Source organism: Cetorhinus maximus, chromosome 32, assembly GCF_964194155.1.
Source record: "Cetorhinus maximus chromosome 32, sCetMax3.hap1.1, whole genome shotgun sequence".
Lineage (NCBI taxonomy): Eukaryota > Metazoa > Chordata > Chondrichthyes > Lamniformes > Cetorhinidae > Cetorhinus > Cetorhinus maximus.
Window position 1 is genome coordinate 12,169,843 of NC_135910.1, and position 26,054 is coordinate 12,195,896.

General features: G+C 44.6%; 1 protein-coding gene across 1 annotated transcript in view; it reads left to right on the forward strand.

The window, feature by feature from the left end:
• The window catches only part of rab4b (RAB4B, member RAS oncogene family), a 35,923-nt gene extending 10,405 nt beyond the window's left edge, over positions 1-25,518 (forward strand). Inside the window, exons 2-8 of the mRNA XM_078533309.1 lie at positions 7,019-7,099; positions 8,511-8,625; positions 10,786-10,848; positions 18,142-18,296; positions 19,795-19,890; positions 21,019-21,179; positions 22,867-25,518. Of these exons, the coding sequence (XP_078389435.1) occupies positions 7,019-7,099; positions 8,511-8,625; positions 10,786-10,848; positions 18,142-18,296; positions 19,795-19,890; positions 21,019-21,134 (626 nt within the window). The 3' untranslated portion in view covers positions 21,135-21,179; positions 22,867-25,518. The remainder of the gene's footprint in view (positions 1-7,018; positions 7,100-8,510; positions 8,626-10,785; positions 10,849-18,141; positions 18,297-19,794; positions 19,891-21,018; positions 21,180-22,866) is intronic.
• Positions 25,519-26,054: the final 536 nt, after the last annotated feature.

Sequence of the window (26,054 nt, forward strand, 5' to 3'; positions counted from 1 at the left end):
TTACCATGGAGAAATGTCCAAAGGAGCGTTACCCTTTGGTGAGCCACATGAAGAGGTTTTAGGACAGGTGGCCAAAAGCTTGGCCAAAGGAGCAGGTACCTCCTTTTTTATTCTTTCTCGGGATATGGGCATCGCTGGCTAGGCCAGCATTTATTGCCCACCCCTAATTGCCCTTGAGAAGGTGGTGCTGAGCCGCTGCCTTGAACCGCTGCAGTCCATGTGGTGTAGGCATACCCACAATGCTGTTAAGAAGGGAGGGGGGGTTTAGGGAAGAAATTCCAGAGCTTGGAGCCCAGAGAGCTGAGGACCCAATGGAGAGGCATCAGAGAGCAGAATTTGAGCAACACCAAGCTCTCGGGAGTGTTGTGGGGACCAGGCACCCCAGCGAATGCAGGAGTGATGGGTGATCTGGAATTGGTGCAAGTCAGGATCCAGGCAGCAGAGCATTAGATGAGCTCAAGTTTATGGGTGGAAGATGTGAGGCTGCTCAGGAGAACTGTAAAATAGTTAGGTCTTAAGGTAATGGGTAAGATGTTTAGCCAAGATGGGCTGAGGTGAAGACACAATGTTGCGGAGGTGGGAAAGGGCATGGTTTTTAATTAGGGAGGTTTCTGATTAGCATGATGACGCTCGCTATCAAGCTGTGCATCAGTAATAGATCCTATGGTGAGGTACTGGAGCCCCACCAACATCCGTGAAACTGCAGCCAGCGAGGAGCCAATTCCTTAATTAAAGGTGGTGATAGAAAATGAATGAGGGAGGGGTGGGCTGGTATGCACAACAAAGTTGTTTTGTGTATGCTGTGTGCAGAATAAGTTGTACTTTTTCTTTAATATCATATTTTGGATATTATGTTTGTTGGCATATGGATGCAGTCTTGTTTGTGGCTCAGTCGGCTGGTACTTGTAAATCATCCTAACTACCTTTGCATACACCTTTTGTTCTTCAAGAGTAAGTCATTATGTGAAGCATTGGTAAAGTATTGCTTATAAGATGTGTTCCATTATAATTGGTGTAAATGTATATAATCAGTGTAGCTACGAAGGAACTATTCCCTTCATTTACTCCTCCCTGACTCTCCCAAAGATGCTGTCTCTTGCTGGTCCTGTCGGCTCCCGACGTCTTATGCAGGACAGATCTCAGCTAATTCGAATCCTGTCATCACTTGATCTCCAGATGCACATTCCTAGCAGGGGATCACTGGATAACAAACAGGAGCAAAGGCTGGATGTGGGGGGGGGGGGTCGGTGTTGGCGGTTGGGGGTGTAAATGTTGCTGGCTGGTTGCCTCTCCTGTTGTTATCCTGCCTGACACTGGGGACCTCGATGTAGAGTTGGGTTTGAATGTGGAATCTTGCTTTGTGTGACTGTTCAGCAATGGGAAGTGATTTTATCAAGATGTGGTAAATAGTGTACCTCAGTTTGAGGTCTTCTCTATTCGTTTGAGTGTTGCTGGAAAGGCCAGCATTTATTGCATAGCCCTAATTGCTCCTGGAGAAGGTGATGGTGAGCCACCTTCTTGAACCACTGCAGCCCATGTGGAAGAGTTAGACCCATACTGCCACTGGGAATTTTGACCCAGTCACAGTGAAGGAACAGAGATGTAGCTCCAAGACAGGATGGTAAATGGTTTGGAGGGGAACTTGCAGGTGATGGTGTTCCCATGTGTCTACTGTCCTTATCTAGGTGGTAGAGGTCGTGGGTTTGGAGGGTGCTGTCGAAGGAGCCTTGGCGAGCTATTGCATTGCATCTTATAGATGGTACATACTGCTGCTACTGTGTGTCGGTGGTGGAGGGCGTGAATGTTTAAGATGGTGGATGGGGTGCCAATTAAGTGGCTCCTTTGTCCTGGATGGTGTTGAGCTGCTTGTGTTGTTGGAGCTGCCCTCATCCAGGTAAGTATTCCATCACGCTCCTGACTTGTGCCTTGTAGATAGGCAGACTTTGGGGAGTCAGGAGGTGAGTTACCCTCCACAGAATTCCCAGCCTCAGACTGCAATACCATAGCAGATTAGTGTGTAGATGCAGTCTGTAGGAAGTCAGCTGATGTATAAAGTCTATCTGTAAGTGTACCTCATTCTGATAATTGTACGTGACATTTTGAATGGTGAGTTTGACTGAAACTTTGGCCTTATCCTCTTCAATGATGAAAACTCTGATCTGTATCCGTTCCAAGAATTAACCATCAGTGAGGGAAGGAAGCACTGTCAGCTCCCATCAGGGTCTGTGCCCAACCTGTCTATTGGATGCTGATGAGCCTGTTGTCTATTTACAACAACCTGTGTGTTTAGTATTCCCGTGTCTACACTTCTCGTCTCTCTAGTGTAACACTTGTGCATGCCTATTTGTGCTTTTGAAATCACTCAGCTCTTGTGAAATGAGTTTCATCTTTTATAAAAGCGAGAGAAAGACTTGCGTTTATACAATGCCTTATCATGACCTCAGGATGTCCCAAAGCGCTTTACAACCAATTAGTGCTTCTGAAGTGTAGGCACTGTTGTAATACCTTCACTGTTTTTGACAGTTTTTGTAGGCAAAGATAATGTGTTTTCAGCGTGAAACACTAATCAAGCTAGACTCTGAAAACCAAGATCAGCCATCTTACTGGCTCAGAGCCACACAGACCAGGAAAGTTGCTGATTATATTCCTGATTGCTGAGTTTGGGTAATGATAGGAATGGTGCAGCTCAGAGATGACTGCTGACTAGAGGATGGGTGCTACCCTCTGAGCCATTTCTGACCAACTGGGACTGGTGTAGTAATTATAGTTTTGATAAATGTAGGACTGTAGCTTTAAGAATAATCCTGTGTTCTAAGATCACATGATCTGTGTAAACCAATGAGTTAGCAGCATGGGAAACCTCTAGGTGAGAGTTCTATTGTAGTTATAGAGTTAGATGCACGCATGTAATTGCTGCTGCTGTCTTGTACATAAAGTTCAATGTTTCCACCAAGAAACGTTGCCTGGAAAATCAACAAGTGGCAAATCCCAAATTCGGCAACTACACATTTTCTCACCCCAGATCTCTGTTGCATCTAGAGGGAGCATTTTGAGCCGTGTGGTACTGAGGTGCAATATTTCTGGTTTCAGGTCCGTAACTGATGGTGACAGTGATGGAGGCAATTAATTGTGACTGCCACAAAGGGATGTGTTGACTTAAGGGAAGCCCTCTACCCCTTTCTCAAGAAGAGTGAGAACTGAGAAAGAAGGGAGAGTACAGTTTGAGAAGTTGGGGAACAGATAGCGTAGTCAAAATCAAAAATGAATTGGGAGAAATTAATTCAGTGAAGATGGTGAGTGCCTTTGGCAACTTGAGAAACAAAGTTAAAGGTGGGGTAAATAAATTGGGGAAAATGCCAGAATTTACGGAATAATTGTGAAGGCTCTCACACATCATTAAATAAAAATCTGCTTCATTCAAGAAAATTAAAGATTGGCACTTCACTGGGGAAAATTAAAGACTGAGGAACTTTTGGAGGGGGAAATTGATTAAAGATTGGTTTGTGGCGAGGCTGATTGGGGGTGGTCAAACCAACAAACCTCTAGTTACCACAGGGATCGAACCTTTAACTCGCTTGTTGTATTTCTGCCTCTGATTCAGAGGGTTCAGGGTTTGCTGTTTGCTCCAGCCCAGTCCCAGTGGATAGAGACCAGAAGTCTGGCTCTGAATTTTGGTTTGGCACCCTGGGAGTTTCTTGCTCAGTGGGTGTGGGTGGCCTCCGTTTTCCCCATATGGGTTCAGAATCCCAGAATTGTTAGTGTAAAAGGAGGCCATTGGCCATTCGTCCCATCGTGTCTGCACTGGCTGTCTGAGCATTTTAACTTAGTGCCAATCTCTTGCCTTTTCCCCGTAACCCTGCACATTGTTTCTATTTAAATAATTGTCCAATGCCCTTCTGAATGCCTCAATTGAATCTGCCTCCACCACAGTTCCAGGCTGTGCATTCCAAACCCTAACTACTTGCTGTGTGAAAAAGCTTATTCTTGCCTCGCATTTGCTTCTTTTGCAAAACACTTTAAAACTGTGCCCCCTGGTTCGCGATCTGTTTATGAGCGGGAATAGTTTCTCTCTATCTACTCTGCCCAGACCCCTCATGATTTTGAAAACTTCTATCAAGTCACCTCTTTTCCTCCTCTCCAAGGAAAACAGTCCCAACTTCTCCAATCTTTCCTCATAACTGAAGTGTCTCATCCCAGGAACCATTCTCGTAAACCTCATCTGCAATCTCTCCAGTGTGTTCACATCCTTCCTATAGTGTGGTGCCCAGCACTGTACACAATATTTCAGGTGAGGTGTAACCAATGTCCTATATATAAGTTCATCAGAACCTCCCTGCTCTTGTACTCTATGCCCCTATTAATGAAGCCTAGAATATTGTATGCTTTAAAAAAAGCTCTCAGCTGAACTGCCACCTTTAATGACTTATGTACATATACACCCAGGTCTCTGCTCCTGCACACCCTTTAGAATAGTACCCGTTATTTTATACTGTCTCTCCATGATCTTTGTACCAAAGTGTATCACCTCACACTTCTCCACATTGAACTTTATCTGCCACCTATCTGCCCAATCCACCAATGTGTCAATGTCCTTTTGAAATTCTACACTGTCCTCCTCAGTTTACAATTGTCCCAAGTTTTGTGTCGTCCACAAACTTTGAAATTGTCCCCTGCACGCCAAGGTCTAGTTCATTTATTTATATATATTTTTTATATATAAGACCGATCCCTGGAGAAGTCCACTACAAACCTTCTTCCAGTCTGAAAAATGCCCATTAACCATTACTCTGTTTCCTATCCCTCAGCCAATTTTGTATCCACATTGCTACTGTCCCTTTTAATCCATGACCTATAACTTTCCTCACAAGTCTGTTGTGTGGCACTGTATCAAACGCCTTTTGGAAGTTCATATACACCACATCAATGGCCTTGCCCTCATCAACCATCTCTGTTACCTCTTCAAAAAACTCCAGAAAGTTAGTTAGACACAATTTTCCTTTAACAAATCCATGCTGACACTTCTGAATCAATCCACATTTTTCCATATGACTATTAATTCTAACATGAATAATTATTTCTAGAAGTTTCCCCACCACCGAAGTTAAACTGACTGGTCTGTAATTGCAAGGCAGATCTTTACAACCTTTTTGAACAAGGGTGTAATGTTGGCAATTCTCCAGTCCTCGTAGGTAAAGACAGATGTAAAGTATTCATTTAACATCTCAGCCGTGCCGCTTGCCTCTGTGTAAATCCCCTTTTTGGTCCCTAATTGGCCCTACTCCTTTACCACTCTTTTACTATTGATGCGCTTATAGAATACTTTGGGATTTCCTTTTGTTAGCTGCCAGCCTTTTTTCATAATCCCTCTTTGCTGCTTGTATTTGCTTTTTCACATCCCTTCTGAACCTTCTGTATTCAGCTTGGTTCTCAGTTGTATTTGCTCCCTGACACCTGTCGTAAGCACACTTTTTCTTCTTTAACTTAATTTCTATCTCCTTAGTCATCCAGGGAGCTCTGGATTGGTTTGTCCTACCCTTCCCTTTTGAGGGAACATACCTTGACTGTGCCCAAACCATCTCCTCTTTCAAGGTAGCCCATCGTTCAGCTACTGTTTTTCCCACCAACCTTTGGTTCCTGTCTACCTGGCCCAGCTCCGTTCTTGCCCCATTGAAGTCCACTCTCCTCCAGTTGATTATTCTTACTCTGGATTGACCGATGTCATTTTCCACCGTCACCCTAAACATTATGATACAATGATCACTGTCCCCTAAATGTTCCCCCTATGTCACTTGACCTACTTGGCCTACCTCATTCCCAAGAACCAGGTCTAGCAGTGCCACCTTTCTTGTTGGACTGGACACACACTGCTGTAGGAAATACTCCTGAACACAATCTCGGAACGCTTGTCCCTCACTGTCCCTTACGCTACCACTATCCCAGTCTATATACGGGTAATTAAAGTCCCCCATTATAACTACTCTATGATGTTGACATCTCTTTGTAATTTCCTTGCAGATTTGTTCCTCTATATCCTTCCCACTAGCTGGTGGTCTGTATATTACACTGAGCAATGTAATTGCACCCTTCTTATTCCTTAGCTCCAGCCAAATCGATTCTGTCCTTGAATCCTGTGACGCATCCTCTTTCTCCAGTACTGCCATACTCTCCTTAACAAAAAAAACCACCCCTCCTCCTTTTTTCCCTTTCCTTTCTTTTCTGAACACCTTGTAATCAGGAATGTTTAACACCCAGATCTTCCCTCCCTTGAGCCAAGTCTCCGTTATTGCCACAACATCATAACCCCACAAGGCAATCTGTGCCTGTTGTGGGAGCCTATAAAACCCTCCCACTGTATGGAACTGATTACGCTATCACTGGTTTGAAGGTGGTCACGGCCACAGAGGGAGCATTCCTATTGCAGTCTGCCGGACTGTTAACCTCTGAATCCTTCCACTGCTTCACACTATTCTCTAGGGAAGAGAAGCTCCGTAAACAACCACCGTGGGGCTTTTGGGGATGAGGTAGTCAGGTCACAGGACTGGAATACCAGCCAGCCGGTGATTAGGAGACAGCAACAAAAGCCAGGAGAAACCATTTAACAAATGCATGTGGAGGAAAAGAAGGTGGTAATATTGCAATTAACCAGGATGAGCAAGCAGAAAAGGCCTCGGGAGCGATCGTGCTACTTGGCAAAATAGGAGTCACGTAGGGAGGGGGGAAGCACAACAAAATTTTTGTGGGCCCCGCAGTGAGGCACATAGGTTTGTTCACACTTGCCTTTGGCAAATGTCTGCCGATGCTGAGAAATGTGCGACAGTGACACTTTGTGGCAAATGTTAAATACTGCAGTTGGAATTGACATAAAGGGCTTGAGTCCATTTGGTTGATGGTCACATAATGTTAAGTAGCATAACTTCATGCTCACTGTGCCACCTTTGGGTGCAATATCGTTACACCGTCAAAACCGCTCACCAATTTTAATGCATTGATGCTGAATTGACTCTGTTTGTCTTCTCAGATTTCCTATTCAAGTTCCTGGTAATCGGCAGTGCGGGGACAGGGAAGTCATGTCTCCTCCATCAGTTTATTGAAAACAAATGTAAGTTTTGGTACTTTTGTGGTCGGGTAGATAGAAACTGGAGAAGTGTAGATGCATACACAGCCATTGTTTTATGGCCACCACTGTGGCTCTTCCTCTCGGAAGTCTCTGCTAGATTAGGTGGCAGCTGTGGTGACTGGAAGGGAAATATGATCCTTCTCTATCTGCACTGTGCAATGCAATCATTTGCAGCAGTTTTGTGAGATCTCCTCGCCCACAGTTTTCTCCCCTTTTCTTGAGGGTGCTGCCCCTTGCTGGAGTACAGCTGTACACGATGGTGTCTCACCAAGCAGTTATTCTCCACAGACATGTAGAGACAGAGAGAGGGCTGTTCGACTGCGGGGTGGGGGAGACTTGTCACCATAACCACAGCCAAATCCATTTTCTCTAATTAAAAACAAAAAACACTAGAGACAGGCCGTTGACCTGAAACGTTAACTCTGTTTCTCTCCCCGGTGTTGTCTGACCTGAGTATTCCCAGCATTTTTTGTTTTTATTTTGGATTTCTAGCATTGGCAGTATTTTGCTTTTAGGTTGACTCTAACATCCTGCTGAGATCCACTAAGTACAGTCCAATTTACGAACTGAGACAGACACGATGGGCCAAATGGTCTCTTCCTGTTCTATAAACTTCTCTGGTTCTTGTGAGGTTCTGTATTTGAGAGAGAAACAATGTGAGTAAATAACAGGTATAAACCCGCACCTGCCAATCCATAACACAATATATTTGAGCATGATTCGTGGTTTCCCTAAGGTACTACCTGCATCATAAGGCTACTGTGACTAGGTTATCTAGTGCTTGAGCAGTGCAACGCTGGGAGATGGTGCCATCTGACTCCAGCGGCCCACAGTCACTCACCTCATCCATTTGATCACTCGCCAGCTCAGTTCCTGCATGGAATGTCATTTTCATGCCAGCATACCCATTGGAGAGAATGCTTAGTCTTCTTGCTGACCAGATCTGCCCTTCAGAAGCCACTGACCTCTTGCTGGACGGCACACAGTTCTGCAGACGCCCCCACCCCCACCCTTCAAGTGGTTATTATTCGTGTCCACTTTGAGAGGTGGCAATTGGGCGGGACATTGCAGCTGAACCCGATTGTGCAGCGCCCATGAGTGTACTTTCTAGAATGACTGACTGGACAGTGAGCAGGAACAGAATTCGGGGCTGATTGTGTTCTCTCTCCACACCTCCAAACCCTCTTCCAGCCAGTACACTGAGCAAATTGTACCAGTCTTGCCACCTAGCCCAGATCTGCTAACTCAATACAGGCTGGTATCCAGGTTCTTTTTATTTTTAGCAAAACCATATTCAGCATCCAGCGCTGCTAAATGGCTGGTGGGAGTGTCATAGTTTACACCTTTACTTTTATGAGCTCCTTTGGTAACCATGTCATTACTTTGTCTCCAGTCAAACAGGACTCCAACCACACAATTGGTGTCGAGTTCGGATCGAAGGTAGTTAATGTAGGGGGCAAGACAGTTAAACTACAGATCTGGGACACAGCGGGACAGGAACGTTTCAGGTGAGCCACATAGATATTCTCTGTATTTCTGTTTGTGGCTGCCACAGTAAAGAATTGTATCACTTGTAAACAACTTGCCACAGCGGGGTGCTGAACCACCCCGGGCTGATCTCTGTCTCCAATGATGGTTCAGCTCTCTCGATCTGTGGGTCTCGGTATCTCCCCCAAGCATAAGAAATCATGCTCAGAACCCAGCTATTCGGCCTATCAGTTCTGCGTAGGTGTTTTTCTCAAGAGTTACCCCATCTAATCCCACTCACCACCCCCCCCCATACCCTTTTGAAAGCATCTAATTCACTTTCAACAGTGTCTGACTGAGAATTCCGCTTCTAAACACGGAAGACTTTTTTTAGCCTTTCATCTGTTCTTTCTGTCAATTGCTTAAATTTGTGCCCTTCCTCGGATCAGTTGAAACATTCTAGCATCACCAATTTGAAAACCTTTATCAGGCCACGCATTGATCTTATTCACTTTGGTGGAAAAAGGCCCTAACTTATCAAGCTTGTCTTGATAACTAAGTCCTGATCCCTGGTAACGTCCCAGTGACCCTGTAGTGTACCTTTTGCCAATGTTTTTACAATAATGGAGTGATCGAAGTTGTAAACCTTACTCCATCTGAGGCCTAACTAAGGGCCTGCAGAGAAATTCAGCATTTGATTATGTATTCTATCCCTCTAGCTACAAACCCAACACTTTCACTTGCTTGTTTTTTGGACTCTTCCGCTATGTTGTCATCCTTGACTTGTGCATCACGGTTTGCCTGCTCAGTTTTTATTGGTTTGAGATGCAGTTATTCCCATCCAAGTGTACTAGCATAACCGCAATTCCTGATTATCTTAGCTGAAGATCGTTGAGGGACTCGGCAGAGACGCAGGATTTTATCTGATCTCTAGCCATTGCAAGATGTCTTAACCAACTGAACCTGTGTTTTATACTCTGCTCAGTGAAACAGTTTTAATGCTTCTCAAGCTTCTGCCCTCCAGAGAGGCACAACATTGAGACCTGGTAAACCAGAGTGATCAGGAGTGCCCCAAGTTCGATTCCTGCTCTGAGCTGATTTAAAAGTAGGGTCGCAACACTTGGCGAAAGTTGGAAAAGTCTTGCAGGGCGGCTCTCTTCCATTCCTCATGGTGATCTGATGACCCTTTCTGGGAACTCTGCATCTGTGGATGTCTGGTGAGAGGATTATTGAGTTTTGCTGTGCTGCTTGCAATGGTCAAAGTCCCCTGCCCATGATCAAATAATCCACTGGAATGGCTTGCACATTCAGATAGTCCCATTAAAGGACATTGCACTGCATGTTGGTGTCTTAAAAAGAGGGATAAATGCATGGGACCCAATGAACTTCACTCTCTGGCATTTTTCTGGGCGCATTTCTTGCCCAGTGTTGGTGCTATTTATACGTACATCACCCTTCCCTGAATGCAGTTGATGGACTTAGTGACTGACAGAACAGCTGATTTGCTCTGATTTTTCAGAAAAGCACTGGGTTGCTAGAATAAGATAACACAAATTTATTTCCCCTGGGAGTCATGCCAGCCTTCAGAGTAATCCTCAATGTTGTTTGACATTTAGGAGTGGAAAGGAGTGTGACAGCAGGCATGTCGCATGGAACTATCTCAGATGCAATGCTAAACAAAAAGCAGCTGAGTTCACACCTAGTCCTAGAGGCCTCTGTTGATCATGATTAATACCAATTTGGATCCAGACAATTCTGCATAAATTCCTTGGTCATTCCCTCCCCAACTAATCTGAGACTAGAATCGCTGTGTTATTTAGCCTGTTATTTCTTCTGTGTCCCTCCTCACCTAAATATGGTGTCTATTTGCTGGTGTATGGATTCAGGAGCCTTTGGATCATCCTCTGCTACATTGCTTAAGTGGCTATTTTCAAGCATTGTGCCTATGCAGTCAATGGTCTATGTGAGCACAGCTGTGTTACATCCATTCTTTGCCTGGTATTGTGTGGAGATCGCTGAGTCGTACAATGCTATCCTCCCTAACCCAGGCAAATTATGGTACCCTTACTGCAGTTCTGTCTGCAGCCCAGACCCAGGATGGATTCTGAGATCTTCTGAGTGGTTCAGTACCCCACAGTGTTGTACATTTACTGATTCAGTCTTTGGGATGCATTGCCTAATCTCTGTCTTGTCTCTTTCAGATCAGTAACAAGGAGTTACTATAGGGGAGCCGCAGGTGCACTTTTGGTATACGACATCACAAGGTGTGTTTACTTGTGTAAATTATGTATTCATGGATCAAGCTATTCAGCTTTAAGGCTTTTTACTTAAATGTGGGAGTGACACATGCAATATTTTATGGTCTCTAGGCAAAAGTGAAGCAAGTAGCATAGATTTTCCCCTTCCTATCTCCTATAATTTCATTGTCATGGAGTCGGGCAGGCCTGCCCAACTGGCCATTCTATAAACTGGTGAGCGTCACTTGAGTGTTTGTCCGCATGTGGACGTCACTGGCTTGACCAGCGTTTATTGCCCATCCCTAATTGCCCTTGAGGTGGTGGTGGTGAGCCACCGCCTTGAACCGCTGCAGTCCATGTGGTGCAGGTACACCCACAGTGCTGTTAGGGAGGGACTTCCAGGATTTTGACCCTTTTGACAGTGGAGGAAGGGCGACATAGTTCCAAGCCTGGATGGTGTGTACCTTGGAGGGGAGCTTCCAGGAGAGAATCTAACCATCGCTCCTTGACATTCAATGGCATTACCATCGCTAAATCCCCCAGTATCAACATCCTGCAGGTTACCATTGACCAGAAACTGAACTGTGTTATGACTGGTCCCCGGGCAAGGTCCCCCAATTTGTTAACTTCCCGAATGGGCCTCCAATTTTGTTATGCTCCCGGGTGAGGCGGAATGAGCCGGCTTCCCTTCTTTATTCAACCCCCTCGGTTGGTCACAACAAGGTTAATTTAAAAGGGATCCCTTCCCCCGTGGATACCTTTTCCCATTCCAAATGTATTTATTTTTTAGGAGTCAATTTAACCAGGCTTTCTTGAGTCAAAAAAAAGAGTACGTTTATTAGTTACAAAAAACCTGAGAAGAAAAATAAAGACACAACACAACACGCACGCACATCTGAAATGAGAAGTTAAATAATAAAAGTTTTTTAAAAATGTATATGAATCAGTCTTTGGCTTGTCCCTGATGGCGAAATGTTGCGGCTGTTAAGTTGGGTGATTCTGGTAGAGCTGACTTTGGCAGTTTCACAGTTGGTTTGGAGACACTTGGTTCTGCAGCATAGATGAAGAAGCTGTCCTATTTCCTATTTGATTGTGGCTTCTGCAGAGCCTTGCCCCCAGCAACAGAGAGAGATCGAGAGAGATTTCGGCTGCAACTGCAGGGGTGACTGCAGCACACGAGCACACGGTGCACTGCTCTGCAGCAGGCTTTTTCATCCATTTTTCCCTGTGTATTCCTGTAAGGGAAAAAAAAAACATGCCTTGCACCCAGAGTCTGTTTTCTTTGATCTCTGACCATTTTACACATTGAGATAAATCAACAAGAGATGGATTTTAGATGACTGCTGAGACATGGTGATCAGTCTTTGTCTCTGCAGCCACAGGAGATTAAAGTTCAGCCTTTGCATCTTCCTTATCACCCTTTCAAGTGTCCCTGCTTAAAGAAGGCCATGTCACTTTTTCAGATGCGACATTCTATGTTCTCTCAGGACAGGCCTGTCAGTATAATCCACATAGGAATTTTCCAGAAAGTGGTCACTTTACAATATCAGCCATCCTGTTCTCACTGTCCTTGCTTGTGCTTCTTTAAAAACACACTCATCTTCCTTAAAATGTTCAATATGCCTGTAAGTAATTTGTGGCGGTAATCGACTTTTCGTGACAACTGGACTAGCCAAATAAATACTGTGGCTAAAAGATTAGGTCAGAAGCGAGTAACCCTGCAGCGAGTAATTAACCTCCTGACCCCCCCCCAAAGCCTGTCCACCATCTACAAGGCACAAGTCAGGAGTGTGATGGAATACTCTCCACTTGCCTGGATGAGTGCAGCTCCAACAACACTCAAGAAGCTCGACACCATCCAGGACAAAGCAGCCCACTTGATTGGCACCACATCCACAAACATTCATTTGCTCCGATACACGTTGATAGCAGTGTATACCATCTAGAAGATGCACTGCAGGAACTCACCAAGACTCCTTAGACAACACCATCCAAACCCATGACCGCTACAGCCTAGAAGGACAAGGGCAGCAGATACATGGGAACACCACCACCTGGAAGTTCCCTTCCAAGCCACTCGCCACCCTGATTGGAAATATAGCACCATTTCTTTACTGCTGCTGGGCCAAAATCCTCCCTATCAGCACTGTTGGTGCACCTACACCACGTGGACTGCAGCGGTTCAAGAAGGCAGCTCACCATCACCTCGGGGGCAATTAAGGATGGGCAATAAATGTTGGCTTAGCCAGTGATGCCCACATCCCATGAACTAATGTATAAAAATAACCTAACCAGTCCCCATCTCTGCCTAGCTGAACTTGTTCTCACATTGAACAACTTCTCCTTTACCTCCACTCACTTCCTCCAAGTAAAAAGTGTTGCTATGGGAACCCATATGGATCCGGCTATGGCTGCCTTTTCATGGGATATGTAGAGTGTACTTTGTTCTCGTCCTACTCGGGTGCCCTCTTTCACCTTTTATTCGCGTGCATCGATGACTGCATCAGTTTTATTCCCTGCTCTTGCCCTGAACTGTAAAACGCCATGAAATTTAGGAAAACACTTCTGACAAAAGGACACCAACCTTCAAGTGTTAACTGTTCCTTTCTGCACAGATGCTGCCAGACCAGCTGCATATTCTGTTTTTATTTCAGATTTCCAGCATTGCAGTACTTTGCTCTGGTCACAAATGCAAGGAGGCCATTAATAAATCGAATGAGGAATTCGGAGAGTGATGAGAATATGGAGCTCGCTGCTACCTAGAGCAGTTGAGGCGCATAGTGTGGATGTTTTTAAGGGGAGGCTGGATGAGAGGGAAAGGGATAGGAGGATATGCTGATAGGATGGGATGAAGTGAGTTGTGAGAAGACTCATGACGAACTTAAACACTGGCATGGATCAATTGGATCGAATGGTCTGTTTCTGTGCTGCAATTTCTATGCAATAAAGGTTCATGAGGTTTCAGGCAGTACTAATATAAAGTGAAGGACAGCTTAGGGCCTGTAGTTCAGTTGCAGCTGACAACCTTGTGGTCCTCTTTTTTGGAACAAAGGTGAAAGGAATGTTGTTTCTTTGCTCCTGAATGAGCCCACAGATGAGCTGCAGCGTGATTATCACCACTGACTCCCTCAGTTGGATTCGGATTGGTGACTGAGCACGCCACGTCCCGGCTCAAACCCTAGAATGTAGTTAGTGCTGCTGCCGCTGCCCTGGCTAAGATCGGCTAAATAAAGAAAGGCAACCTATGTTAAGAGCTTCCGCTGTCGCTTGCTGTCCATTCTGCTGCAATAGGGTGTGCTCGGCCATTGAGTCGGACAGGATCGGGTGCGAATGTAATGATTTCCTATGGTCTAATCACCACCTGTATTTTGCCCTTAGAAGTATGCTGCTGAAAATGCTCTTTCCAACTACTTCCCGGGTTTGGAAGGACAGCATTTATAATTGTACCATTCACATGGGCATAGCATGTAAATATTACAGCCCCACCATTGTACTTCACTGAAATACTATTGAAACTAGTAGTGTCTGTTCACATCTTGGGATGTATTAACACCAATAAGCCCAGTAGCTGCAACATAGTCTGCAAAAACTAGACTGTTAATCTGGAAAGTAGGAAACCCTGCACACGCAATGCATAAAATAATTTTAAAACAAAATGAGCACATTGGCAGATGAGTAGCTAAGAACTCTTGGGCAACACTCCAGGCAGTGGAGCTGAGTACGAGGAAATCTCGGCTACAGCCAAACCAAATAAACTGCAGCTTGCAGCTTGGATAGAGAAATACAGTTGTCCCCAGAGCCAAGGGAAATTCTACGGACAGAAGTGTCAATCAGGATACCTCTGGGGGAAAAGATCAGCATACTGATCTACTTGTCACTTGTATTGGTACCAGTATGCAACTGTAAAAATTGTACTACATTAATTCACTGTCAGACTTAATAATGCCTCTTGTGTGATACCTTTATTCACCGCCTCTAATGGCTGCCTTGACAGACACTGGCCGCTTTGCTGTAGCATTATCTAGCTCAGAATGACACAGTTTGATTGTTAAAATTCAGGTTTTTTCTTCAAAAAAATCCAACCTTTCCATAAGCAGAGCTGAGTCTCCTGAGAGTTTAAACTTTCACTTGTGTGTGTTAAGTAATTGGAGTAGCAGGACCAACAATTGTCCTCCCACCACAGCGCCCATTGTTAAAGGCAGTGAATATTATATTGTTAGACCGTATCATTGGGGCTAAAACTAGCAGTTGAATTTATTTACACACAAAATAATTACTTTAAGTGGAAGTGCATATAAGGTACTAGTGATATAATACTTGACTTTGTACATAAACTTTTCTAAAACAGTAAAAGGATTCTGTATATTCAGTCCTGTCAGTAACCTTTTTGTTGATGAATCTCTGAATCGTAATGGAGGAAAGTCTGCATAGAACCTGTCCTTTTGGCTGCCTAGTGTTCAATAAGCAGAGCATCGTAGGGAAGTAAACCTCACCAGTCCTTGAGGATTTTAACTGAAATTTCAAAGGCAGGTTTGCTTTGTAGGTCAAACTTTTCATAATCAGGCACTTAAACTATTAATGATTTAAGTATTGCTGAAAAAGAGACATGTCTAAGCTTTTCGCCTTGTATTCATCAGGACACTTGCACGAATATCAATATAAGGGGCAGCTTGACCCTGATTGGTCAGGGCATTGCCCTGAGGAACGAGTCAGCGAATGGCTGTCACTTAGTTTGTTTAGTTGAAACAGGCGCAATGTATGTACATGTTCTTTCTGTCTGCAAAGAACAGGGCCCTGCGTATTAATATACGTAGCTTCCAGTACAGGCAAATGTGTCATGTTGCAAGCCCAACTAACAATCTGTAATTCTTAGCACATTGAGGATTATTTAGCAAATGTTGTCCAATCACAGAATCACATCTAATGTTGGACATTATGTTTTGAGTTTTGCAAGCACGGGCTGGTTGGGCACGTTCTGTACCCTGCCCATTGCAAACAGTTGCTGGGACATGCTGTTTAATTTGATCTGCCAGTCTTTGGGATGTACGGTCTACATAGCATCACACCGACACTGAAATTTATATACCACATTACTGATTTGTGAGATAGGCAGAACGTCTTTTTGGCTTGACGACAGCATCCTGTTAGTGGTGAATATCACTCGTTGCTACTGCATAGTAACAGCGTGATACAGCTAGCTTCACCTGTTCTCAAATGCCTGGTTTAAATTTCAAACAATGCTTGGTAGTTAACTGTCTGTCACCATCAGTGGTGCATTCTCCATGGCAATGCCACTCGCCAACCAATCAGCACTCTTCACATACAGTATAAATTGTTGTCCCCCCCCCACCACCTATATTGGTATTCTTGCGAGTGTCCTGATGAGTGCAAGACAAAAAGCTTAGTCATGTCTCTTCTTTTCAGCAATACTCAAGTTCTGTACTACCAAATGACTATTTATTAATGATTTCTAACATTTAAGCAGACAAAAGAACGAACTGTACCCTTTCAGCCACATGGGTAGTTTTGTTTGTCCTTTGCAATTATCCTTGATGCCTGAGGAGCAGTTTTCACTGAAAAATGTCCATTCTTCTTTAAAGAATCAATGGTCAATTAATCCTGCCTCTTGGCAAAAACTGTATCCTGGCTGACACATATCAAACAGCCTCATTTTTTCTTAGAAACTAGAAAGTCTGAATAGTACTTTGCTATGAGACACCAAGTTAAGGAGCCTATTTTGATGACTCAGCTGCCTAGCACGAGTCTTTAAACCACTCTATTCTATCTGTCTCAAATCATTTTTTAAAGCCAGTCTCTAAATTTTCCTCTGACACATGATTGAATTCTGTTTCAGTCATTCTGGAGGAGGTAATGTAGGTGGCTTTCACTGGTAAAGAACACTGCTTATTTTCTCTCACCTCATTACATTGCAGTTCTGGTGACAGCTTTACAGTAGAAACATCTCACTGAACTTGTTCCTCCTCCTCATCGATGTCTTCACTGTGTGTGAAGGAAGTGCTTAACGGAAGCAGAATTTGAATAACCAGAACAAAAAATACCGTGATTGCTGGAAACCTGAAATATAAAAAGAATTGCTGGAAATACTCTTAAGTCGACAGGCACCTGTGGAGGGAGAGACAATTAACATTTTGGCCACTGGCTTGAAATGTTAGCTGTTTCTCTCTCTACAGATGCTGTCTGACCTGAACATTGCCAGCTTTTTCTGTCTATTTCATGGTAAATCTTGGGTAAAGATGCTTGATTATTTTCCCCAGTCAGATTAACAAATGTGGCCACTCTAAAATTACAGAATGCTGTTTATCTTCCACTCGCTCCCTCCCTTTTCTCAAATTTTCTTCAGGACATCATGTTTCCTGTTGAACTGGTTTTTCTTTTGATTTCATCAGTCCAGTCGCCAATCAAGTTGTGCTGCTTCAACTTGTATTTGTAAAGCACCTTCAAGATGATGAAACATCGTAAGATGCTTCATTAGACTACAAGTCTGAGGCATTCATACTGAGACTCTGCAGTATTCACATCATGTCTTACCTGGAGTCCTGTGCTTAGTTTTGGTCACCCAAGGCATTCTGAGATTACCCTGGCCATAGATGCAGAGCAGAGGGGGTTCGGGGGCCTGATTTATTATGTCAATATAATGAATTATGAGATAAAGGTTAGAAAACCACAGGCGCTTCAACTTGTTTGAGTACTTCATAGAGATTCACATGATACTGAACAGAATAAAAAAGTAGAGCTGTAGTATTGCTAAATTAACCCACAAATGCAGGGCACAGGGGCAGGAAACTAGTAAAAACAAAGTTCACAATTGATGCCATGAAGTATTCCAAACACAGATTGAACTGTATGTGGGAACAGACTTCCAGATAGGATAATGGAGGCAAAGTTATGGAAAAATTGAAGTTGAGTTCTGTGGTGGGAGAACTATTGATAGAAAGGTGAGCAAGGTGGTCCAGTTGGCCTTAAGCCTGCACTGACCTTTCTGAACTGCTAAAGTTAACCAATACGATTCCATGACAGCAACTTTCATTGTGTGGGTGAAAAATGGAGGAATCCTAACATCAGCGACAGGCTTGTCATAAAATGGAAGGAGTATAAGAGCAGAAAGAGGCCATTCAGCCCCTCAAGCCTGTTGCACCACTCATTTAGATAATATCTGTTGAGCTGAAAAGCCAGTTTCTGTGCTGTTTATTCTGATTTATACCTTAACTCCATCTACCCACCTTGGTTCAGGAACCCTCAAAACCCTTACCCAACAAAAATAAATGTAACTGATATCCTTTGTTTTCTTGCCCTGTGAAGCCGTGAGACCTACAACGCACTCACAAACTGGCTGACGGATGCCCGGACGCTTGCCAGCCCCAATATAGTCATTATTCTCTGTGGAAACAAGAAGGACCTGGATGCAGATCGAGAGGTCACGTTCTTGGAGGCATCACGCTTTGCACAAGAAAATGGTAACTGTTCACCAATTCAATTATCAGCCAGCCAAGCTGAGCATTTGCTAGTCTGAGGAAAGATCTTTATTGACCTACAACAGGGTGGTTGTTGGCTTTAACTCTGGCCCAACTAAGGTTTGCCATCTGGAGGAGCCTGAGGGAGACAGTGGACAATACCATGGTGATATTGTCACTGGGCTAGTATCCCAGAGACCCAGGGCAATGCCCTGGGGACTTGGGTTCAAATCCCACCACAACAGATGGTGAAATTTAAATTCAATAAAAATCTGGAATTAAAAATCTGATATTGACCACGAAACCACTGCCAATTGTGGCAAAAACCCATCTGGTTCACTAATTCCCTTGAGGGAAGGAAATCTGCCGTCCTTACCTGACCTGGCCTACATGTGACTCCAGACCCACAGCAATGTGGTTGCCCTCTGAACAGGGGCAGTAAACTCTGGCCAAGCCAGCGATGCCCATCTCATGAACGAATAATAAAAAGAGAGAAAAAAAAGAAAGACCATTCTTTGTAAATTGAGTTGAACATTGCATGGCAGCATTCTATTTGACCAAGGGGGCTTCACAGCCAATCCTGATCTTATTCTCACTCAAATGCCCACAAAAATCAACTTTCCAGCATAGGGCGTTGAATTGTGAACAATCGGGTAACCCTGATGGTTTTTTTACACTTCTCCCCAAACAAAATAGCATCTCAGTTCTTGTCCTGGCTCAGACCAGGAATGGAACGTTGGAACCACTGGATAATTCCCGATGGGAAAGTGACTGCAGCAATCCAATAAATGATCAGAAGTACTGAACCCGGTCTGTGTTTTACTCTTTACTAACCCAGGGATAGAGACATTGGTTGTGGTATCCCAGTTAAGATCAGCAAACTCCATGTGATATAGAACCTGTGACCATCTGCTCTTTGAGACCCTTCGCCACACCGAGCCTTGCACCTGGCCACCATTTGGTTTTCCCTCAAAAACAGGGCCATTCACCATCTGGAAAGTGCTGCCTGAAAGGGTGGTGAAAGCAGCTCCAATGGTGCTTTTCGAAAGGGAATGGGATACAGATATGAAAAGGAACACTAGTGCAGGGCTATGGGGAAAGAGCAGGGAAAGTGGGGATGAATTGGATAGCTCTTTCAAGGAGCCAACACAGACCCAGAAGGATAAACGGCCGCCTCCCTATTTGTAAGATTCTTGACTGAGAGCGGAGGCTGCAACCCAGGCATTCATGAGATCTGTGCAAGCCAGCCCTAGGAGACACACTTAACTGGCCACAATGGAACACTTTTTGCCCTGTGAAAGAGTCACCTGTAAGCCCCAGCAGTCATGTGGCTGAGAGAGAGAGACACTATTAGTGAGGACGGGAGTGTTTGTGAGTTGTTTCCCTGTCTGGGAATTGCGACTCCTTTGGACCACATGGTACCAGTTGTGTGCACAGAATCTCTGGTGAATGCGTGTGACTGTGAAGCGGCTCACAAGCTCTTTTGGTTTCTCCGGCACAGAGCTGATGTTTCTGGAGACCAGTGCACTGACTGGAGAGAATGTGGAAGAAGCATTTCTGAAGTGTGCTAGGACCATTTTAAATAAAATTGAATCAGGTAAAGCAAAATAATTATTGCACACCTTTCTATCTTTCACCTGCTGACAAATCAGTTATCACACTCTTTCTCCGCCACCATTACCCGCCCCCCCCCCCCCCACCTTTAGCTTCGTTGGTGAGCAGGTTCCGAGTTACCCAAGAGTGGTCGTTCCTTACTTGTTGGCTCAGATTCCAAGTGTTGGCAAGTTATTCAATTGTGACAAGCATCACAGTCAAGTGTCACGTGATTTTTGATGTACACTGTCTGGCTGTGGATAGCAATTGTAACGTATCTGACCACTCATGTTGTTTTCCCCCACTGCCCCCATTCCGGCCCAGGGTCACCCTTTTTCTCCACCCCGTCTCTCATTACATCTGACTGATCCAGATCTTGTATAACAAGAGGCTTCCGTTTCTTTTCTGCAACTGAATCCTTAATATAACGGGGTGAGACTTTTTAAACCACGTCTCCTCGCTCAGGGGACTGCCAGGAGATCCCATGGTGATGTTTCAGTGCAGAGTAGGGAAATCTCACAGCGCCATTGCTCTCTTAAGCCAAGGGCAAAATGCATTAACTGGTTGTGAATCTCGTGGCTGTTGTATTTTTTGACATGGCAAAATGGCTGCCGCATATGCCTAAAGTCACTAATTCAGAGCAACTCATGTCAAACGGAGATTTCAGTGCTCCAGTATTCTAATCCTTTCCTGGCTGACTTTTGGTCTTCTACCCTCCGTAAACTTAAGCTCAACTAAAACTCTGCCCATATCCTAACTCACGCCAAGCCCTGTTCACCTTTGTTCTTGTCGACTTCCGTTGGCCCTCGATCCAGGCTCAAATTTAAAATTCTCACCCTTGCGTCCTTCCGTGGCCTCGCTCCTCTAATTCCGGCTTCTTTTACTTCTCGATTTGCTTCGCTCCCAATGTTGGCATCTGTACCTTCAGCCCTGAGGCCCTAACCTTTGAAATTCCCACCCAAAACCTTGCTAAACCCCTCATGCCTTGAGGTTTGACTGTGAGCCTTTAGTCACCTGCCCTAATGTCCCCTTACCTGGCTCACAGTCAAGTTTTGTTTGCAACTCTCCTGTGACGTGCTTTGGGACACCTCCCCTGCATTAAAGGTGCTCTTGTTTTTTTGCAAACCTGCAGGTGAGCTAGACCCTGAGCGCATGGGCTCAGGAATCCAGTACGGCGATGCCTCGTTACGCCAGCTGCGCCAGCCAAGGGGCATGCAGACGCAAAACAAACAACAGTGCAACTGCTAGGCAAGGTGGTAGGGACTTGATGCTGCAGAGCTCACGAAAAAGAAGGTAAGATTGCCAAGCGTTCAGAAGAAGCAGCTCTCCGCTAGAGAGAATGCACCGATGATTGGGACTGGCTGCCACTGGGCTGATAGGGTTAAATTATGAGAACAGACTGTACAGACTAGGCTTGTGTAGCCATGAGTGTAGGAGAAGACAATAACTGAGGGGTTTGAGATGAGTTAATAGGATAGAGAGAGAGAAACTATTTCTGGTGGTGAGAGTTCAGGACAAGAGGGTGCAACGTTAAAATTAAAGCTAGGCCGTTCAAGGGCGATGTCAGAGAACACTTCCTCTCACGTAGGGTAGTGGAAATCTGAACGCTGTCCCTCCAAAAAGCTGGAGGGCCAATTTAAAATTTCAAACCGAGATTGATGGATTTTTTATTAGGCAAGGATATTAAGGCGAGTGGAGAGAACCAATCACCCGGGAGCTTATTGAGTGGTGGAGCAGTCTAGGTGGGGGTTTAATGGCCTCCTGCAAATTTCCTCCAAGATCTGGATTTAAATCCTGTCCAGATTCATGGGATTATGCGCTTTTCAACCAGCTGACAAGGATCTTTTGTGAAGTACACTGGCGGGGAGGCTCCTGTAAGTCAGCCAGCAGCACAAAACAGCTGTTATAGTGCAAATTGTCAATTTCCAAGAAGCTAGTTAGGTTTGGGGCGGGGGGGTGGATGTCACAGTATATTGAAAATAGTGGAGCAATAGTTTATTGCGCAATCTGCCAATTGAGTAAGAAATAGATAATGTTCCACTGAAATGAAGATTTGAAAAAATAGGTGTCTTGTTCTGAAGTTAGGGCTCAGGCACCATCGCGGACAGTGTGGAGGGAGCTTTACTCTGTATCTAACCCCATGCTGTACCTGTCCTGGGAGTGTTTGATGGGGACAGTGTGGAGGAGCTTTACTCTGTATCTAACCCCGTGCTGTTCCTGTCCTGGGAGTGTTTGATGGGGACAGTGTAGGGGGAGCTTTACTCTGTATCTAACCCCGTGCTGTACCTGCCCTGAGAGTGTTTGATGGGGACAGTGTAGAGGGAGCTTTACTCTGTATCTAACCCCGTGCTGTACCTGCCTGGGAGTGTTTGATGGGGACAGTGTAGAGGGAGCTTTGCTCTGTATCTAACCCCGTACTGTACCTGTCCTGGGTGTGTTTGATGGGGACAGTGTAGACAGAGCTTTACTCTGTATCTAACCCCGTGCTGTACCTGTCCTGGGAGTGTTTGATGGGGACAGTGTAGAGGGAGCTTTACTCTGTATCTAACCCCGTGCTGTACCTGTCCTGGGAGTGTTTGATGGGACAATGTGTAGAGGGAGCTTTACTCTGTATCTAACCTATGTTGTAACCCATGACAGTAGCACACCAGGAGGTGCATTTATTCACTGAGGCGCCAGCAAAGCTCAGCGTTTTTGATGGCAGTACATATTCTTGGGTTCAGGTGAAATTAATGCAAACTGCACTGTCAGAGTTTGCATTCTCTTTAAGGCTAGAAGTACCTTTATTGTTTTGTTGTTTAGTGTCTTTTCTTTTTAACTGTTTTACATTATAAACTGACTACATGACTATGTTTCAAAAGTGCTTATAAGCTGTTAAACGCTTGGGAACATCTGAGGTCATGAAAGGCGTTCTGGAAGGGAAGGTGTCCCTGTTTACATGACAATATGTTTGACCTCTGTTTTTCCTTCTCTTCAACAGTGCTACAAGTCGATCCGTTTGACGGAAACCTTAAGACCAGAGGGTGAAGCACTGGCCTTAGCTGATTTTTTCCGGGGGTTGGTGCCTTGCCTTGAGGTCTAATGACCCAGAGCTCTCACCTGTACAGTATAGTGTGTGTCATCTGCCTGTTTAGTGAGCAATCCTTTCAATTCCAATGTTTTATATAACTGTGTCCCTTTTGGTTGGCCTCTGAGCCACATAACTCCACAGGGTGCAAAGAGGAAAAATAATCTTTGCTTTTTGAAAAAAAATTGAAAGTGCACATGAGATGGTGTGAAATAGTTGATTCTCTCCTATTGGGCTCTTTAATTTTTATTTCAGTGAAGTGATATTTAACTCATACCGTATTGGCCGACTCCGTGCAATAGACTATATTCGCCGCCGCCATTTTGAGTATATTTATTGTTCAAGTGGCCTATGTATATAGAACCCCTCCTTTCCCATATAACACAATGTAGGCTTAGTGCTAGTGGCTCAATATAATGTTTTCTTTAACTTTCTTACAATTGAGTACACATTCAATTGGTTCCAATCTATCTCCAGTGTTGGTCAACGCTTCATTTTTTGTACTGGGTGACTGGTCTCTGCTCAAAATCTGGTCACCAAAGATATTCTGAATTTTCTCCTAGTCATCTGCTTCCTGATCTGCAATAATTCTTGCCCAACTTCAAGCTGCCTTGCTTGTCCCCTGTTATCGTACTTGTTGGAGTAACAGTGCATTGACTCTCATGAATCTTACGGCTTATCTTCTAGTATTACCTTTATTTTCTGCCCCACTCCATTACCCTCCCTATCGCACTGTGTCCTGTGCGGGGGTTCCGTCACCCATTCATAAAAATGTAGCAACAGAAGTGTTCCATTCTTCCCTTCGAGCCTGCTTTGCAATCCAGTTAGATTGTGGCTGGCCTGTACTGCAAATCCAATTACTCACCTTGGTTTCACATCCCTTCATACACTAGCCCAACAAAAATTTATCAATCTCAGTCTTTGATTTCAATTGACCCAGCATTCACTCAGCCTTTTGAGGAGAATTCAGGATTTCCAGCACCTTTTGCGTGGGGGAAAAAAAATGCTTCCAAATTTCACACTTGGAGGCAGATGTTCATCAGGCGCCTACAGCAGAGGAATCTTGGGGTGAGCCAACTTCACCCCAACTGGCCCCAGTACCCCACAAGAGAACGTGTTGTACTGCTGTCCTCTCCTGGGCTTGATTAGAAACTGGACCTAGAAGGGTTTGGTTGCCTGTCCAGATCCCGTTGCGTTGTGGTACCAGGGTGTTGAATCCACCTCCACTCATTACCCATCTGGGTTTTTGGGGGTGGTTCTCTTTGTGCCATCTCGTTCCCTCTTGGGAAACGCTTACTGTCCAAGTGCGTTGGTGACCCAGTTTAAATTCTTAATGCTCTTAAAAAGTCACCCAACACCCTGCAACTATTTGTAAAGTTTACAGATCCTTACTGTGTCATTGCAACTTGGAGCATTGACCAAGTACCCTGAGCCAAGAACACCACTGACAGTGCAAGGGTTGCTGTTGCTGGTCAGCTGTGATTGTACGAGTGGTTAAGCCGGAAGTTGTTGGGAGGAAAGGTTTTGTTTCCGTCCACCTGGAATATAGCAGCTTCAGGCTGTACAAACTGCCAGGTCTGGCTTCATTTTCAGACCTGCTGTACCTCGTACCACCGACACCCACCCCCTCCCTCCTCCTACCCCCCAGCCTCAATGTGTGAGGAACAAAGAATTGACCTTGCTTTAATTTCCTCGTAGACTCGAATACAAAGTCAAACCGTTCCTCAAAAAATATCCTGTTTCCAAATTGAGCAATGGGCTCACGTTTTAAAGGAAGTGTTGTGACAGGTGCTGCCGCCTTTCAATGGTCATGTGTTATATTAATCCCAAGGCATCAATCCAAATGCAGTCTTGCACCCCTAAACCAACTCTTTTCTGTTCTTTTCTGTTGAGTTTCTTCCAATTAGCAGCAGCAGCACCTGATAAATGAGGGCTGCAGAGGTTCTGAGGCAGCTGTTAATACACTAACACTTCCAGTCAGTAAATTCATCAGGGCTTTTAATCAGGCAGCACCAAGAACCTGCTGCGTTATCCAATCTCAGTTTGGGCAGGCGATACTGTATCAGGCCTCCTTGTCGTCAACTAAATCAGGAGTTCCTGCTCCTGATTGCTACCTGGTATGCCCTCTGTTTGTGAACAGCCGGTTTGGACAGAATTGAGTTCAACTGTGCCGGTAGCTCCTACCTCCCCAACCCAATGTTGAATTGCCTGATATTTCTTTGGCTCACACAGGAAGAATGATCACTTGCTGCAGTTCCAGAGAGCAGCTTTTGGCTCCAGAACTGTACCCCAAGAAGAGTTTTCACCGTACAGAGAGGCAGCAGTTGGAGTGGTGGGTGGGGAGAGGGGGTGGGGGGTGGAGAAATATACCTGCTGTACTTTTTGTGTATAATTTACACATTTACCTACCGGTGATGTTTTGCAAATGTCCTTGGCAGTCTCTCTAAGGCCTCCTTTAACCTAGTGACCCTTGTTTGTTTCTCATCCTTCTGTAGCAAAACAGTTGCTAAACAGAACTGCATAGAAAATAAATCCTTCACAAATGAAGGAACCTCAACACTTGAACTGTTTTGTGGTACTTCTCAGATGCAGGCTTGCCTCATCATTTAATCTGTTGCTAATGCTTTCCCCAGTAGATCAGTACCTTGAATGCTGGAGCTCAGTCTTGATATCAAGTTTGAGCTAATGCAAGTTAAGTAGAGAGGTTTGCATAAAATAAGCCAAAGTCTTACGGAGCTGTGCTGCTACCCTACATATATTAAATTGTTGGACTATATAACATACAAAAATGTTTTACAGCTTTAACACAGTTTTGCATTATGTATATATTTCTTAAATATATCATCTAATCCAACCAGACTTAACTGACCTCAGCTCAACCTGACCTGACTGAGTTCTCACCACCCCCCAGCAACTGATCTCGTCCTAACTCGATGCAATTGAGTCCAACTCAGCCAGATCCCACCTAGCTCAGATTGACCTGAGCCAGGCTCAACCATATTCGACTTGCCACTATGAGCTCAACCTTTTCCGACCAAGCTTGGTCCCGAACTGACCCCACCATGCTTACTTTGGTCAAACACTCTGGTGATTTGAGCCCA